General features: G+C 42.9%; 1 protein-coding gene across 2 annotated transcripts in view; it reads left to right on the top strand.

Moving 5' to 3' along the window:
- Positions 1 to 15,744, top strand: part of khdrbs3 (KH domain containing, RNA binding, signal transduction associated 3) — a 105,037-nt gene that overhangs the window by 68,236 nt on the left and 21,057 nt on the right. For both annotated transcript variants that reach the window (XR_013078446.1, XM_076755287.1), the window contains exons 5-6: positions 562 to 701; positions 6,234 to 6,414. Coding sequence is in view for 1 of the 2 variants with exons in the window: in XM_076755287.1 (XP_076611402.1) it covers positions 562 to 701; positions 6,234 to 6,414 (321 nt within the window). In the remaining variant the exon portion in view is untranslated. The remainder of the gene's footprint in view (positions 1 to 561; positions 702 to 6,233; positions 6,415 to 15,744) is intronic.

Raw genomic sequence — 15,744 nt, 5'->3', positions numbered from 1 at the left:
TGCACGGGCCAAACCCTCCTTGGCAGCAGCATGTAGCTTATTTACTCCTCCTCCATTTATTATGGATGATCTCTGTGATGCTTGGAGCTATGATGATTTACATCTCACCATTAATTATGAGCAGACCCCTCCCCCTCCCCCTCTGTGTTAGCTCTTCCCACTGTTGCCACAAAATATCAATTTATTGATAGAGGGGACACATGACAATCATATCAGTCGTTTCATGATTAAAGGCCTATTTCCGTGTTAATTATGTGTTTTAATTTCATGGCAAAAAAAACAACTGTGTGAGAAAATAAAGGCAAACGGGGTCCCGAGGATTTATCAGCGGGAGATCTGAAATGTTTTGCTGCCTCAGGAACAGTGGTCACGGCAGTACTGTAAAGTACATTAATTAGATATTCCCGGGGCTGTAGCCCTGGAGATAAAGGACGAAATTTAATACAGTGTAATTGAAAGCAAGTCTATTGCTGTCTGTGTGCGTCTGTGTGTGTGTGTGTGTGTGTGTGTGTGTGTGTGTGTGTGTGTGTGTGTGCGAACATGCTGCCTTTCTGTGTGCAGGATTACAATGATGAGATCAGACAGGCCCAGCTGCAGGAGCTCACATACCTGAACGGCGGCTCTGAGGATGCCAAAGTGCCATCGGTGAGGGGAAAGTCAGCCGTCCGTGGAAGAGGGACACCTGTTCCAGGTCCTCCCAGGTAACCTGCGTCCAAGCACGTGTGTGTGTCTGCGTGTATGAATCTGTGTGCGTGAATGTGTGTCTTTGCGTGCAAGTTGCTGTGTATGTGTGCACTTTAGTTCAGATGTAGAATGGTTATTATTTACAGTTAAAGAGCTAAAAGGCAGTTTTTTTGGTAAGTGGGTGCGTACAGTATTCTGGCATCTTCAGACTGAATGGTGTCATTTAGAGTTCTAGCACATTTACGACTCTGCCTGCCTCTCTCTGCCACAACAATACCCCAAATATTTTTGTGTTGTTTTTCAAAAACAAGCCATGAATGTCACACCTGTATGTGCCAGCGAGACTCATTCACATATGTCCAATTGTGTAAATAATTTGGACCAGATTTAGTAGATCTACTAAATGTGTCATATGTTTGCTGCTGTGTGCTGCAAGTGAAGGAAATGTTTATCGACTGGTTGGATGTCTGAGTGTGGGAGACAAATAATATCTGGTCTTGGCTCCGTAACATTTGCGTATATATATCTACACAAATGTTATGTGGTGTGACATTGCAATCTTTATGACTTATTAATACCACAGGAGTCAAACTAATTTCATAGGAAATGAAAAATAGATGAATAATAATGAATTAATTATATGCGCGAAACATATATAAGCCACTCTTGCCAGTGGTGGGTTGGTCAGAGCATCAGGTCCATCAGCTCAGAGAGCAGCAGGTGGAGAGGGAGGTGGTGTTGACACAGTAGGTTTTTCACTAGAATACTGATTTAACAGCATTCAAATGCATCTTATGAGAAAACCGGAGCAGTGCAGTGGCATCCTGTGTTTATTTTATGACACAATCATTTTCATGTTCACGTTCAAGTTTAATGAGCACGAGCCACGACTCCCTGCTCTCTGGTCCTTCAATACACAATAATTATGCATGTCGTTTCCTAATTATTGCTCTACTTTTCTTTCCACGTATCAAAATTACTCGTGACTCTATTTTGTTAGTTTATTTATTTTGAGTGTAGTTCATGTCGCATTTCTTTTCCCGTCACAACCTTCCTTGTGGCTCCTCCAAACCTTATCTGTGCCATTTCTATGCCTGGTTTGAAATGACAAACAGGCAAACAGCAGCACCAACCTGGTGCACCCGTTTTGTAAGTACACCCCATGTTTTTGGGGGCACAATGCATCTAATATGAAAAGTATGTCTAAAAACTGCATAAATGTGGCCCTTCGTGTTTACATTTTCCTGACTTCAGGTGTCATGCAAATAATGCCTGTCTCTCCTCAGAAGTAAAGGTGAAAGTGCTTTGACATTACAGAACAGTGAAACTTCTTAGACAGGAGGACGCATGTTTCCTTGTACAAAGTGTCAGACTTTGACACCAGAGACTGCAGCTTTTGCATCTAGTCACCTACCAGCAGATAATGCTGGTTTCTTTTAACCACTGTATGTCCGTCTGTACTGCCTTTAACCTAACCTAAAGTTTTGTTAAGCAGAAACTTAAAACCTAAACCATAGAGCTGGCTGTGACAGTGACAAATGAGCTATTTTGTCATTTAAGACTTGCTGTTCTCTGGCTAGGAGGAAGTATCTTAGTTTACAGATACATATTGATATAAAATTATTCTAGGAGGACATACTGAAATAAAACTTGCAGCAAGCCCAAACAAAGGCTTCCTGTTCAAAGTGATGGGTTATCTGTCTCTGTGGAAGCCGTTTCTCATATTCTACAAGAATGAATGACAGCAAAAAGCTTCTTCTGAAGGCAGAAAAATGAGCCCTGATATGTCTAACTATGCTGACTGTGTGCATACCTCAGCAGGAATTACAAAAAGGAGGCAGAAACCATTGGTGACTGGCATAAAACTACAAACCAAAGCGCTGCTGTTATCATTTAAAGGCACGCTGTGCAACTTTACACAGAGCTGGTTAGTCGTTCGACTTGCCAAGCTGGTTCTGTTCACCAACGGAAAAGCTAGCTGGACAAGAGAGGCGAGACATCTAATGCTGGTGAGTCCACCTTTCTGTGGACAGAGCTGTCAATAAAGCTTAGAGAGAGTTCAATCAGACGGACTATTTCACTCTTTCTCCTCTCTCCCGTCATTGATCCCTCCTTCCCAGCCACACCTCTTGGCTTCCGTCCATTCACATATTTTACTCCTTCCCTATTATTCTACACGGGAGCTGTTCGCTTTATTTGCTTTATGCTGTAGTCTATGGTTTTATGGTGTTATGTCCTTGTTACCAAATAATAAATCCACATATGAACAATTGTATAGACCAGTTGTGTCAAGCTTTTCAAGCTCAAGCTCGAGTTTACTAAATTTGAACCATATTCACTTTGAATCTGAGCACCTCATCTGTCCTTTTTACCTTCTGTACCTGTCATACTCCTCCATGTGTTTAGCAATGTTGTTTAATGTTGTATTCCAGGAAAAAAAAGAAGATAGCTTTCCTTTTAGAGGAGACCAATAGCATTCACTTAAGATTCTAGTGAACTGAAAATGTCCACCTTTCTTGACACTGTCCTCTCGGCCAATCTTTCTTTTAGGTTTAGAAATAGACAATCTGGTGTCATAACTTACGTGTTAGCTTATGCAGCTGATGCAGTTAGTCACAGTTTGCTAAAGGCTAAAAGTGAAGTAAAGAGCTCATTTTATACCCCAGTTTTTCAGCCATGAAAATGAAATCCTTACTATGAAAGAGTGACAAATCAAAGTGTGCATCAGGTTCCCGGGTCATCTGAGATCCCTGGTGCTGACAATACTGCACACGGCGCAAGAGCTTTTCCACACATCAGTAAAGCATAGTAAAGTTCGCCTCCTCGCTGAGAAGTTGGAGGTGTGCTGCCTGATCCTGCAGCGCTTCATCTAACAGCTCCCTGTGGCTGCTCCCGATTGTTCCATTACTGACAGCAATGCTTAAAACTGATGGACAAAAAAATGTGGAAAAAGGCCGTGTTTTGTTTTGTGTAGGCATTTTTGAGCGCTGTTCGCACTAACCCCCGTGACAAGTGTGTTGCATTTCCTGTAATTCCTTTACAATAAAAGCTGCCCGGTTCGTCAGTGGAATGCTTTTAGTGTGAAGCAGCAGCAGGAGGAACAGTGAACAGTGACACTGATGAGGTCCAATTAAGAAACAGTAACACTGAATTATGTGCTTCATCATTTCCTGTGAATCCCTGCTGTGCAAGTTTTATCTTTTGAAAAAGCTGCATTGACAGTAGTTAGTTAGTTCCTCTGTTCCTCTCAGCCACACTCTGTGCTTTGGACTGATGCTGTGTACAGTTGGACAATTCAAGTGTCTGCCCCGTGTTACGCTGCAGTATTTTAGCCGAAACTAATACTCATGTGAGCTGAACTAGGTCAGACTGGCCATTAAGTGAGCAAGCACCTTTAATAGAAAAACAGAATTGGTAGTAAATGCTGTGTAGTAGTACACAGTGATGCAATGTCTGGTGTCCATAAACATTAGCAAAGCAAAGCCAAATTTGCATAAATTAAGCCTTTATATGCAAATGATCTCCAGTAGATGCTTGCCTCTCTACTATCCCTGTGAGCCCACGTTAATTCCAGCTCCCCTGGGACCTCACAAGACTACAAATAAAAATACTCATGGCCATTAGAAGACTTTAACATTGCATCAATGTTGTGCTTTAAAAGGGGGAAAAAAATGCAAAGTTGTCTTGTTTGTTCTTTGTGTTTATAAAAGAAAACACACTTCCTCGGTCAGATTTTGAGATAAACAAGGTCATTGAGATGGGGTGTTTGTATTGCTCTGAGTAAGAATATAATTGGCTGTGTTTTAAATTACGCTGTAATTAGAATTTGCCATGCCTAATTTGAGTGTGATAACAGAAGATCCCACAGGCTCCAGAGCAGGAAGTTGCATGCAGCATTCTATATATTCACACGCATGTGTTACATTTGGTCGATAGCAGAGCTCTGGATGCAGACCTTATAGCCATCAAGTATTCCCTTTGCTTTGACTTTGACTGGAGCCGTTGCTGGAAGAGAAGCGTTGCTCTTGAAGGGGAATCGACTCGCCGCTCTGAACTGTTTTTTTCTCCGCTTGAGGGCGGTCTAATTTCTATCAAGTAAACATCCTCTGCTGTCCCCGTTAGTCAGAAAATTAGAGAGATTGCTTTTTTTTTCTCTCTCTCTCTTCCTGCCTCAGATCTGAGATGTTTCACCAGAATGCTGCACAACTGCAATGGATGCATTGAAAGAAAATGACCCAGAGAGCAACCTTGGTGGTTTTTCTGTTGCTGCTTCAAATCAGTTAACTGCTTTTAAAAGAAAGCTCTGTCGGTCTAAAAAGCTCAAACGACACGTTACCAAAGCACAAGGTCAGACTGCCTTTGACTTCCAACAGAGCAGCTTGACTTCTCTTCCATCTTGATTACAGTGCAGGTTAGATTCTTGGTCCTGTGCTAATTCATCTAGATGACTGTACAGATCAGTATCTCGCAGGAGCTATTTTGAAACCGAGCTTTAAGACAGTTGGATTGTTTACCTAAATATCAAAGGTAAAATCAAACCCCAAAACTTCCACCATGATATCTAAAACATTAAAGGTTTTTTTTTTTTTTTTTTTTTTCTGCCAAATGAAGGGCTTTACTTCAAGATTGAACATTTAAAAATGGACAAATACACAAGGAAACATCTGCCGCAGAACAGAACAGGCAGAAATGTCCTTTCTTTTTTTTTTTTCTTTTTTCATCTGAATTTTCCTTAATAGACAGGAAAGCAATTCAGCCACAAGACATGCTGTGTTTTGAGTAATGGACATGACTCACTTTTTCTCAACTAGAGGAACTTGCCCTCCACCCTCGCTGTTCCTCTGTCTCCACCTACACATATAACCTGCCGCTGAATGTATCAAATTCATCGCCACGGTTGTACCAAGTCATTCTGGTCGATGCAGGAAATCATTAACTGGAACTGGAAGTAAACAAGGCAGCTTGACTCCAAACATAATAAACGACAGCGCCTCATCATAAAGATCAGGAATGCGGTGGACATCTCATATTGATGATATATAATACCATCGTTGTCAAAGTATTTTTTAATGCTTAAAGATCATCTGAACATGTCATGAAGAAAGATGATACACTGTATTTTACCTGATCCATCCACAGACCCTGGTCTCTTTCCCAGAGCATCAAATACCAGCACTGGCACACCCCTCGGTGTCTGTATGAGGCGCACCAGGTTTTCACCTAACTCCCCTTTAAACTAGATGCTTAGAGCAAGGTGGCGTAGTATAAAGGGAAAGAAAGTCTGCAAATGGGGGAAGGCAGTGTGGAAGGATGGGTGTAGATGGGTTTACGTTGGAGTTAATTGAAAGCCTGGAGCATTGGTATTTGACGCTGATGGAATGAGAACAGGTCTACACTATGTACACATATGTGTTTTTCCCTTTAACAATTTACAGAATTTATCACATCAGCCTCAAAAACGCTCATTAGATTTAAAAAAAAAAAAAAAAGATATTTGAGTTTCTGCTGTTTTATCTAAATCCTGGGCGGATGTTTGTGTCTTGTGTCAGGAGTCGAGGAGGAGTTCCTCCACTGCATGCAGCGGTACCCCGGGGAGCAGCACCCAGAGGAGCCCCACCCAGCCGTGCCCCATCTTCCAGAGGGAGGGGGGTTCAGAGAGCCCGAGGTGCCCCCCCAACTGCCGGATACCGGCCGGCTCCCCCCATAGTTCAGGACACATATGGCGAATATGTGAGTATATTAAAACTCTGTATCCAAAAGAACTAAAACCAAGTGGCACCAAAACCATATGCACCAGTATACTGTACTGTTTGCCATCAGGGCTGAAACTACTGATCATTTAGTCAATAAAAAAAATATTTCTAGAATAAAAATGTCATTGATCTTTTACTGATTCCAGTTTGTCGTATGTGAGAATTTGCAGCTTTTCTCTATTTTATATCACTGTGAATTGGATGTCTTTGGGTTTTTGGACTAAACAAGCATCTCGACTTGTTTTGGGCTGCGGAAACTTGTGCAAGGCATTTTTAACTTTTACTACATAGCATAGACAAAGTAATTACAGATGAAGATTATCAATTGATCAATAATGAACGTAATTGTCAGTTGTTGTCTGACTAATGTCACTCGAGTTGGAGACCAGTGATTTAATATTGCACTTCCATATAGCGGTAGTGAGATGATTTACAACGATGGTCAAAATCGAAGCAGCATAAACTGAAATATCCTTGCTTTCAGTCCATAGTATGGATCAAGCTCTGAAATCCTGAAATCTACATTTTCCATAATGCCACTCAATAGTACAAAAGGGAGAAATTCGGGTTAAATATAATCTGACTATGGATCCCATTTTCCTGTGATTTTGTGTCCAAGTGACTAATAGAGACAACAATTGTTGAGGTTTTTTTCTGTATTGAGTGAGAGTACAGCGATCAACGAATATTCTATATTCAAAAATACACACAAACGCCCCTTCATTGGTTGAAAATGGAAATGTAGGTCAAACTCAAACGAGTCAATGTAACACAGTATGGGACATTACTTTTTTGTTTATTTTATAATGTGTAGTTATGTAGATCTTTAAAAAGACATATTTATGTTGTTTGTTGGGGAAACTACAACTCCTAATTTGCTCCCTGGCTGGCTGTTTTACAAACAACCACAAGAAAAACACAGACACAACCAGAGAATACAGCCTCTGTGTTCGACTGCAACTGTTAAGTCATACTCCTTCAGAATTAATGTTTCCCATTACTCAGCACTCTGATAAACAGTAAGGTCAAATTCATCAAACTCAGTGCGCCATGTTTCCCATCGCGGCTCCTGGAGGAGGGCTGGGCCACATGAACGCAGTTTCCAGGGGCAGGCAGCTGCCAAGATATTCGTCATACGGAAGTGAGAATGGATTCATCTAAACTAGTTTAGAAAATTGAGAGATGTGTCCCGCTCACAGTCTGCTGTTGCAGCAGCGGCTGTGACACACAGTTCATGGAAGCAGATAAAGTACTTTACAACCCTTAGTGCCTGATTGCCACAATCTGTGTCAAAATTCATACATCATTTTGGAGTAACCACTCAAATTTGAAAACCCAGACATGATATGTATATTATAGTGTGATTTACACTACACCTACACAATCATACAAAAAGGTGCTCCTAATAACTCAAGAACGTGTCTGAGAATCTGCTGAAGAAAAGTTTTCGTCACTATAAAAGTAATCTAACGAGTTGTTTCTTTGTACATGGGTGTACTGCAAAAAAGACTTGCTAATAGCTTGTATGGGTTTAACTCGAGGTACTGAACAGTCCACCATCTTTAGTTTTCTGTCTTGCTACATGAGATGTCAGCTTAAAGAGTGTGAATTAGTTATTGTTGCCATTATTGTGATTTGGTCTTGTAGCTTACCTGCACAGTCTTGTGGGAGCCTGGCTGTAATATCAACAGCTACCAGAGATGAATATATTAGGCTTAGAGTCAGAGCCTTTGTGCATATGCCAAGAGAGTCTCCTGCCGCACTGTCAAGGCAAGTTCCCCAAGGACTCCGGCATCAACATTGCATATTTAGCAGATAGAAGGAGAGAGGAGGTGGCCCGCATTGGAAAATTGCCCCAGCAACCCATACCTAACCACATCTGACAGGTTTATTCAGAGGTTGCAATTTAAATGTGTGGAGGTCGTAGAGAATGACTCCTGGACCAGCTGTTTCCCATCATTGTCACAGTTGTAAACTGCATCCCCCAACACCTGCACCTGTATCGGGGTGGAGAAAAAAGACCCCCAACATCTGCCAGATGATAAATCTAACCACATCGCTGCAAATTAGAGGCTGAATGAGCTCGACTGTATTATCTGAATACATCTCCATCCTGGGACAAGTGTCGGGTGCTGACAAATAGGCTCTTGTATTCATCAATGCAATGACAAAGAGATGTTCACATTTGTTGCCTTCATTCGTCAATGCTTATCATTCAGTCATGTGAATGGTAAGCATTCACGTGAGTGAAAAACGAGAGCGATGGGAGCATTCTCTTGATGGGAACATCATTCTCTGTTTGCTGCATGGCATCGCCACGGGCCAAAACATTTGTTCAGCTGGAGGCGTTTTCTTCCTCTATCTTGTTCAGACAAACAGCACCAGACCTTGATTACCTCATTTTGGTGGTCATTTTATCATGATGACACATGGTTGCACTGTATCTTTGTCTGGATGCTTTGGTTTCTATAATCTGTTCCTGTTAAAGCCTCTATTTAGATCAGTATTAAATTACTCTGAATTCCATTGTTGCCAAAGAAATGTTATTATCCCATGATCCAGTCTTGGCATCCCTGTCAGTCTTGAAAGGTTACTATGATTGCAGCTAAATCTCATTTCATGTAATTCATTAGGTGCATTGAGATCTCTGTCTTACCTGCTGCTAATCCCATTGGAGAAGAATTAAACATGATGTTTAATTCTCATTTCAGAAATGAGGCTGCATGTGATCTTTTTTCTGTGTGTGTGTGTTTTCAACAATGTCAATATGAAATCCCAGGAGGCTAATCAAAGTAGCAGAACTTGACTTCCATGCTAAATCTGGAACTGTATGTAAGTGTGACTGTGTTTGTTTCTGCTCACACAGAAGCTTAATTCCTTTGGGTGAGAAGACCAAGAAATGTGCAATGCACGTGGGCTGGTATTGTTTATGTTAAATCCTCCTCCTAATGATTTTAATGATGCTGACTTTTCATGTAGCACCACCAGCAGCAAGATGAATTGCCATTGCATTTGATGCAGATATCCAATATGTTCAGAGAATGAATCCTACTGACTGAGGAGATCCCCTGGCTTTTCATGTAGCGCCCCCAGTAGGTCATGACCAATATGTTGGCTGAGCAAATACCAGTAGAACGAAAGAAATTTCCACCAGCCACGGCTGCACTTTGTGTTTAGTGTTAATGAGCAAATGTTAGCATACTAACATGCTAAAATGTTAACCATATTAAACATTGTACCTACTAAGCATTAGTGTAGTAACATTGTCTTTGTGAATTAGTTTTTAGTGAGCCACTAGCTATATAGACTGCTAGTTGTTGTGATTGTGGTGTTGTGATAATGAACATCAGAAATGATCAGATTATAAAATGTAATTCACAACAGAAAAATCAGCTGTGGTCTTTCTGTGTAGGGTTTGCATTTTCTCATGTCTCTGTGTGTTTCCCTCCTCCTGGTCCTGTTTCTTCCCATAGGCCAAAAAACGTACAGGCTGGGCATACTGATCATTCTGGACTGCCTGCAGGTGTGAGTGGTTTTGTCCATGTGCTAATGCTGTGATAGACTGGTGACCTAGCGAGGGTGTACCCCATCTCTTGCCCAAGGAGAGCTTGGATAGGTTCCAGCCCCCCATGACTCTGTACAGGATAAGCAAGTGCAGTCGAGTACAGCAGGTAGTGATATTGAATTTCATTTTCCAGTGCAGATGTGTTTCTGCAGAGCTAATTCATTAATGACATGAATCCCCTGATACTACTTGACAGATGTGAATAAGCTTTATTTGAAACTTGGACCAAAGCCAATAGGTGGTAAAGTAAGAGGATGGAAAGCTAAGACATTTGTCAAGTGTAGCACATGGCAGTGATATTTCAACTTGATGCATGGGGCAACATTTTGGCATCCTCAATCTGATATCTTGAGTAGTATTTCTACCCCTGCAGCGGAAAAGTTTCAGCAAATTCCAGCATCTTCAGCTTTCTGAAATATGCTGGCTGGAGGAGCCAAACAAATGACACATAACTTTGACAAATTTGTGGACCAAGACAGATGACCGAGGGTTACAAATACTGGATTATTTGTTTTCTTTGAGCAATATCACGGGGTGTTATTTTCCTTTTTTGTTAAGTTAAGAGCAGTGTGTGGCACAGCTGTGCGGAGGCGCGACATTTCTCTTTGAACAGATGGTATCGTACTAAAGTCGTCTGGGAAGAACAAGGTTTTTCTTCGTCTTTTGATTTGTTTAATTTTCTCGCTTTGTTGTTTGCATTTGTGGCACCTTTTAGGTTTTCGTGCAGGCCATACAGCATGTGTAGTTCTTCCAAAGTTCATAATGTGAGGACAGTTTGTTGTTGAACTCATTTGGATTTAGTTCAGTGTTCGGTGAACAAATCCAGTGCTTGAAAAGCCTGCTCTGGGTGTCAGTGGCATCCTATCTGTTACAGTGGTATTGTAGAGCACAGTGGAGCGGCTGTGATACTGCTGTTGTAACATGCAGTGCCAGGCCCTCTGTTAGTCTTCAGTGGCCTCAGAGGCCAGTCCTTATCTTTTAACAACATGCCTCTCAGCCATCCACTGGCATACAAATGAAAGACTCACTTAGGGGCTGCTCTCTCCCTCCCCTGTCTGTCTGTATTCCCCCCCTCCAACCCCTCACTGTCACACTAATCCTGTTTAGTGTTGGAAACACAGTACTGTTGCATTATTGTTGCGCTTTTGTGCTCTCCAAGATATTTTGAATAAATGGTATATCAATACAAACACATTAGATGTTCTGTTATGATAGTTTCAATCACAATATCGTCACGATTTTAAAGTTGTTTTCCATGTGTCAGACACCAAAGAAAAGAGTCATTTTGAATGTGCCAATGTGATTTATAAACCAGGCATGTTTCTCCTCTCAGCCCGCTTGTAACTCAATTATAGAGTAGCTGCTCAGATAAATAGCAATAACATGCCATGGTTAAAGTTTAATGCGGTCCTTAATGCCATGCAGTGTTGCCCAGTGTGAGTGGACAGCACCTAGATAGTGTCGCCATCAAGACAGGTGGAGGACTCAGTTAACAATGATGGCACATAGCTTGTACTGAAAACTAATCGGGGTATCTAGTACCTGTTCTGCTAACACCGTGTATGGTCTGCGTAAAGGACTATCTGCACTTAGAAAACAGGTTTTGTTTGTATTGTACTGGGGAGTTTAGGCAGGATGGTTTAGTTGAAAATGGCTTCCAGTGTTTTTACCGGATATTAGTTAAGTCTTGAAAGATAAATACATGTTCTATTCTTGTCTTGCTGGTGGGCCTACAACAGTGGTGATGCTGATTGGTCTGTGTCACATGTATATTTTTTAGTCTTTTGTTGTAAAGCTACCCAAGAGAATGGTTCCTCTTTGGTGCCCCTTTATTACATTTGTTTGCTACCTGGAAACCTAATACAAGGATTTTTGTGAAATTAGCGGTGGATGTTCATGATCCCCAGAGGTTGAATTCCAATGTTTTTCTTTGCTGTGACATAATCTCATGAACCTCAATTGCTCCTGATGGTCCTGCTTGTTAAAGCTCTGTGGATAAAATCCATTTATAAATGCTGTCCATTTACCAAATCAAGCACTCTATATCTTGAATGTTATACATATTCCATATGAGAAAAACAGCATCATTTCACTGTTGAGTGGGTGGTATTAGATGTGGTATAACATGGCCATATGAATGACAGTAAATAATTAAATATGCCAGAACATCAGTCCCTGCAAGGGTGTTATCAAAATATATTAAAGTCACAGAGTTTGACATGATACTCTTAAATAACATAGTACTCCTTTTTTCTGAAGAGCTTTAGTGTGGTATTGTAACTCCAGATTCTATGAGTGTAGGCGTTGCCTTTTATGAGCTGTCACTATTGGGTTTATCCCTGTGCTTATGCTAGGATGAAGATTTGCTTCCCCACCACTGTACATTGTATAGTTGCCTCTCTGAGGTCCTCATGTACAGTATAAGATACCGTCAGGACGTCGGCCCTGCTCCCAAAAGCCAGAATTTTCTTTGGCTAATGCCAGTGGAGTAGAGGACTTTTCAGGCCCCTCCAAACCTCTCTGGCATTGTTCCCCTGAAGGTGCTCCTCCAGCTTCCTCCTATAGCTGACTTTGCTTCTCCTTATCACTCTTTCCAGCTCCCTCTGCACCCTCCTTAGCTCATCTTTGTCCCCTGATCTAAAGACCCTCTTCTTCTCATTCAGTAGGGCTTTCAGTTCCGGGGACACCCAGGGTTTGTTGTTTGGGAAACACTGTACCTCCCTATGTGGACTTGCACAACACTTCCCAGTCAGTGGTTCCAAAGCAGTCCCTCAGTGCCATGGTGCACTCCTCTGACCATCTTCTCACATACCTTATGGTGGGTGGATGTTTATTAACCAACGGTATGTATGCGGGGAGCCGATGAACTGGACTGTGATCAGAACAGCCTGGGGGAGACGGGGTGATGAACTGTGAGCATCCTTAGTGTTTGCCTACAGTAAGTCCAGTGCTGTATTGTCTCTGGTGTGGCATTTAACATACTGGCTGAAGGTGGGAAGAGTGGAGGACAGGGAAGCATGACTGCAGTCTCCAGAGATGAAGAGGAGGGCCTGGGGGTGCAATGTCTGCAGCTGTGAGACCACAATGTGTAGTTGCTCGTATGCTGCTGCTGCATCGGCGTAACTTCAGTTAACCAAGTTTCTGTGAAGCAAAAGAGACTACACTCCCGGTATTCTCTCTGCAGTCTGGTTAGCGCCGTTAGCTCTTCCATCTTATTAAAGAGAGATCTCACATTCCTCGTAATAAGAGATGGTATGGATGGTTTGTATCGTCTTTTCTTCTCACGGCACTTCGCCCCAGCTCTGCATCCCCTTCTCCCTTTCCTTGGGGATCTCCGGTCTTTCCACTGGGAGTTCGTTCATGTTTGGAAACTGTCTGGCAGGTGCATAAAAGTACCAAATCTGAGACCAACAGTCATAAGTCACTCACTCTCTAAGTAGAGAGGAGGAGTGATGTTTTATTAACACATTATTATCTTGAGAGAGATTAGGGATACCAGCTTGAAAGTGGGACTCCCCAGAGCATGCAGCACAAGGGGTAAATTCCACTGTGATGCAAGAGAGTGCATGACAGTATCTGTTGTCTCACTCCCTTTAAAAAATCTCTTCACAAGGACGCGCAAAAAATTAGCACTCTCTATAGCCTCCATGGCAGGATGAAATGGCTGCATCATGTGCTTTAATTGTACATGGAGCCAAACCGTTATCTGCCAACATCTGAGGTTAGGTTAACACAAGAGTCAGAGGACACAACATCAGATGTGAGCCTTTCTCTTGTGAGGAACCATCTACCTACACACCACTCTGTTGTAGAAGGGGATGGTGTGCACCACTGCAGGGGACAGTCCTCACTTTTCCAAAAGCTCCCGTTCAGCGGCCAGGACCACTGCCATTGGTTTACCACCAGGGGGTGCAGGATCTCACCGTCCAGCTTTGACAATGCAGTGCTGCACCATGGAAACTGCCAGAGTTTCCTCTCGAGCAGCTGTACCAATGTCAGAGACCAAGATACAGTCATGTGTTCTGATGCCACCAGAATGACTGCTAGATGCTCATTCTGAATGCGGTGAGGAACCAGGGGATCTGAGAGGTGAGGAGCAAGGGGAACTGGGGTAAAATGCATAAAGAAGACACCCACTCACATTTACACATTTTCAACAGATCCACCTTTGGCTTTCTGAACCTGTCCCACATCTGAATAAGTGTGAGAGGGGCCTCCGCCAGACATCAAGTCCGCAGCACAGTTCTGTACCCCATGATGTGCTCCAGGTGTCTGTGTGACCACAACAGGAGGCTCCAGCAGCCAGGCTGAGCATACACCACCCTAACTTTTGATTTAGTCTGCCACTGTCATGTTGTCTGTCCTTAATACAAAATGTCTTTCAGCAGTGGAGCGAAGTGTTTCAACACTTTCAGTACCATGGACAGCTCTAAACAGTTTACGCGGAGGGATGGAGGATATTCTTGTCTGCGTCCCACTACCGGAAACTTACACATCCCACCCTAGCCAGAGAGAGACTCATCCGTGTACACCAATATATATGATATTGCTTTCCCAAGGGGAACCCCCGCTGGCAGAATGCAGGAAGTTTTCCAGGATGTCAGGTCTTTCCCCAGTGAGAGAGAGATGGTCAGTATTCACCTCTTGTGATATAGACAGCTGACACATCTCAGGATTTTCCTTGTGTGTAGGAGCCCATGATCATGTCTCTGGTGATACGCTCGTACCTGGAAACCGGCACTCTCTCTCTTTTCACCTTGACTGAAGGGATGGGCTCTATAAAGCCGGGCCTCAGTCGGGGATGTGTGACATATGGATCCTGGTCATAAACGTCCCTACCTAAGAGGCTGCCAGGAGGTGCAAGTTGTTTGCCAGCAACCGGATGTCCCGCTGCTGCACCTGGCCACAATAGGGACGGGGAAAGCAACAAATGCTAAAATGCCCATCCTCATAATCAAACACCAGGTCAGGCTCATGAGGTAGAGCAGTCATCCACCAATCAGAAGGTTGGTGGTTCGACCCCTGGCCTCTGCAGTCCACATGTCAAAGTATCCTTTGACAAGATACTGGGCAGGAATGGTCATTGTTCCTGATGAGCAGGTGATATGTGACATGGCAGCCTCTGTCACCACTGTATGAATGGGTGCATGAATGGGTGAACTCTGACTTGTGTTGTAAAATGCTTTGAGTGGTTGCTAATACTAGAAAAGCACTACAGTATATATATGCTGTCCATTTACCAGTGGCGAGACGGGAGAATCAGGAGGAGAGCCTGAGATAGAGGGAGCCGAGCTGTCTGACTCGTGCGTGCTGTCTGGGTGCCTTTTTTGGTATATGTCGGAGAAGTCACTGCTGAAGATTATCTTGTCTGTCTTGTCCTCTGGAAGGACACCACCGCAGTCAGTCCACCTTCCGTCACTGTGCACCTCCACCTTTAGCACCATAAAGGCGTCTCCTCACTGCTGGAGGCTCCTATGCAGGCAGGCGAGTTAGCGCTAGCCCAGTGTGCTCTGAAACGAGGCAAGCGTCGCAGCAGAAGTGAAGATCTGCTGGCAGGATGTTGCTGGTTCGACAGAGTGGACACAAGCGGACAGCTTCAGAAACTGAAGAAAATTTGAGAACAGATGTTAGGTAAGGTGTTGTGTACTGTACATAAGGACCTGAGAGAGCCAATTGTAAAGTGTGGGGAAGAACATCTTCACGATGGCACATATGTGCAGGAATAAACCCAATGGTGACAGC

The sequence above is a fragment of the Chaetodon auriga genome, chromosome 17 (genome assembly GCF_051107435.1).
Source record: "Chaetodon auriga isolate fChaAug3 chromosome 17, fChaAug3.hap1, whole genome shotgun sequence".
In the NCBI taxonomy this organism is placed as follows: domain Eukaryota; kingdom Metazoa; phylum Chordata; class Actinopteri; order Chaetodontiformes; family Chaetodontidae; genus Chaetodon; species Chaetodon auriga.
The sequence above is the reverse complement of the archived record's forward strand: the minus strand, read 5'-3'. Positions and strand labels throughout refer to the sequence as shown.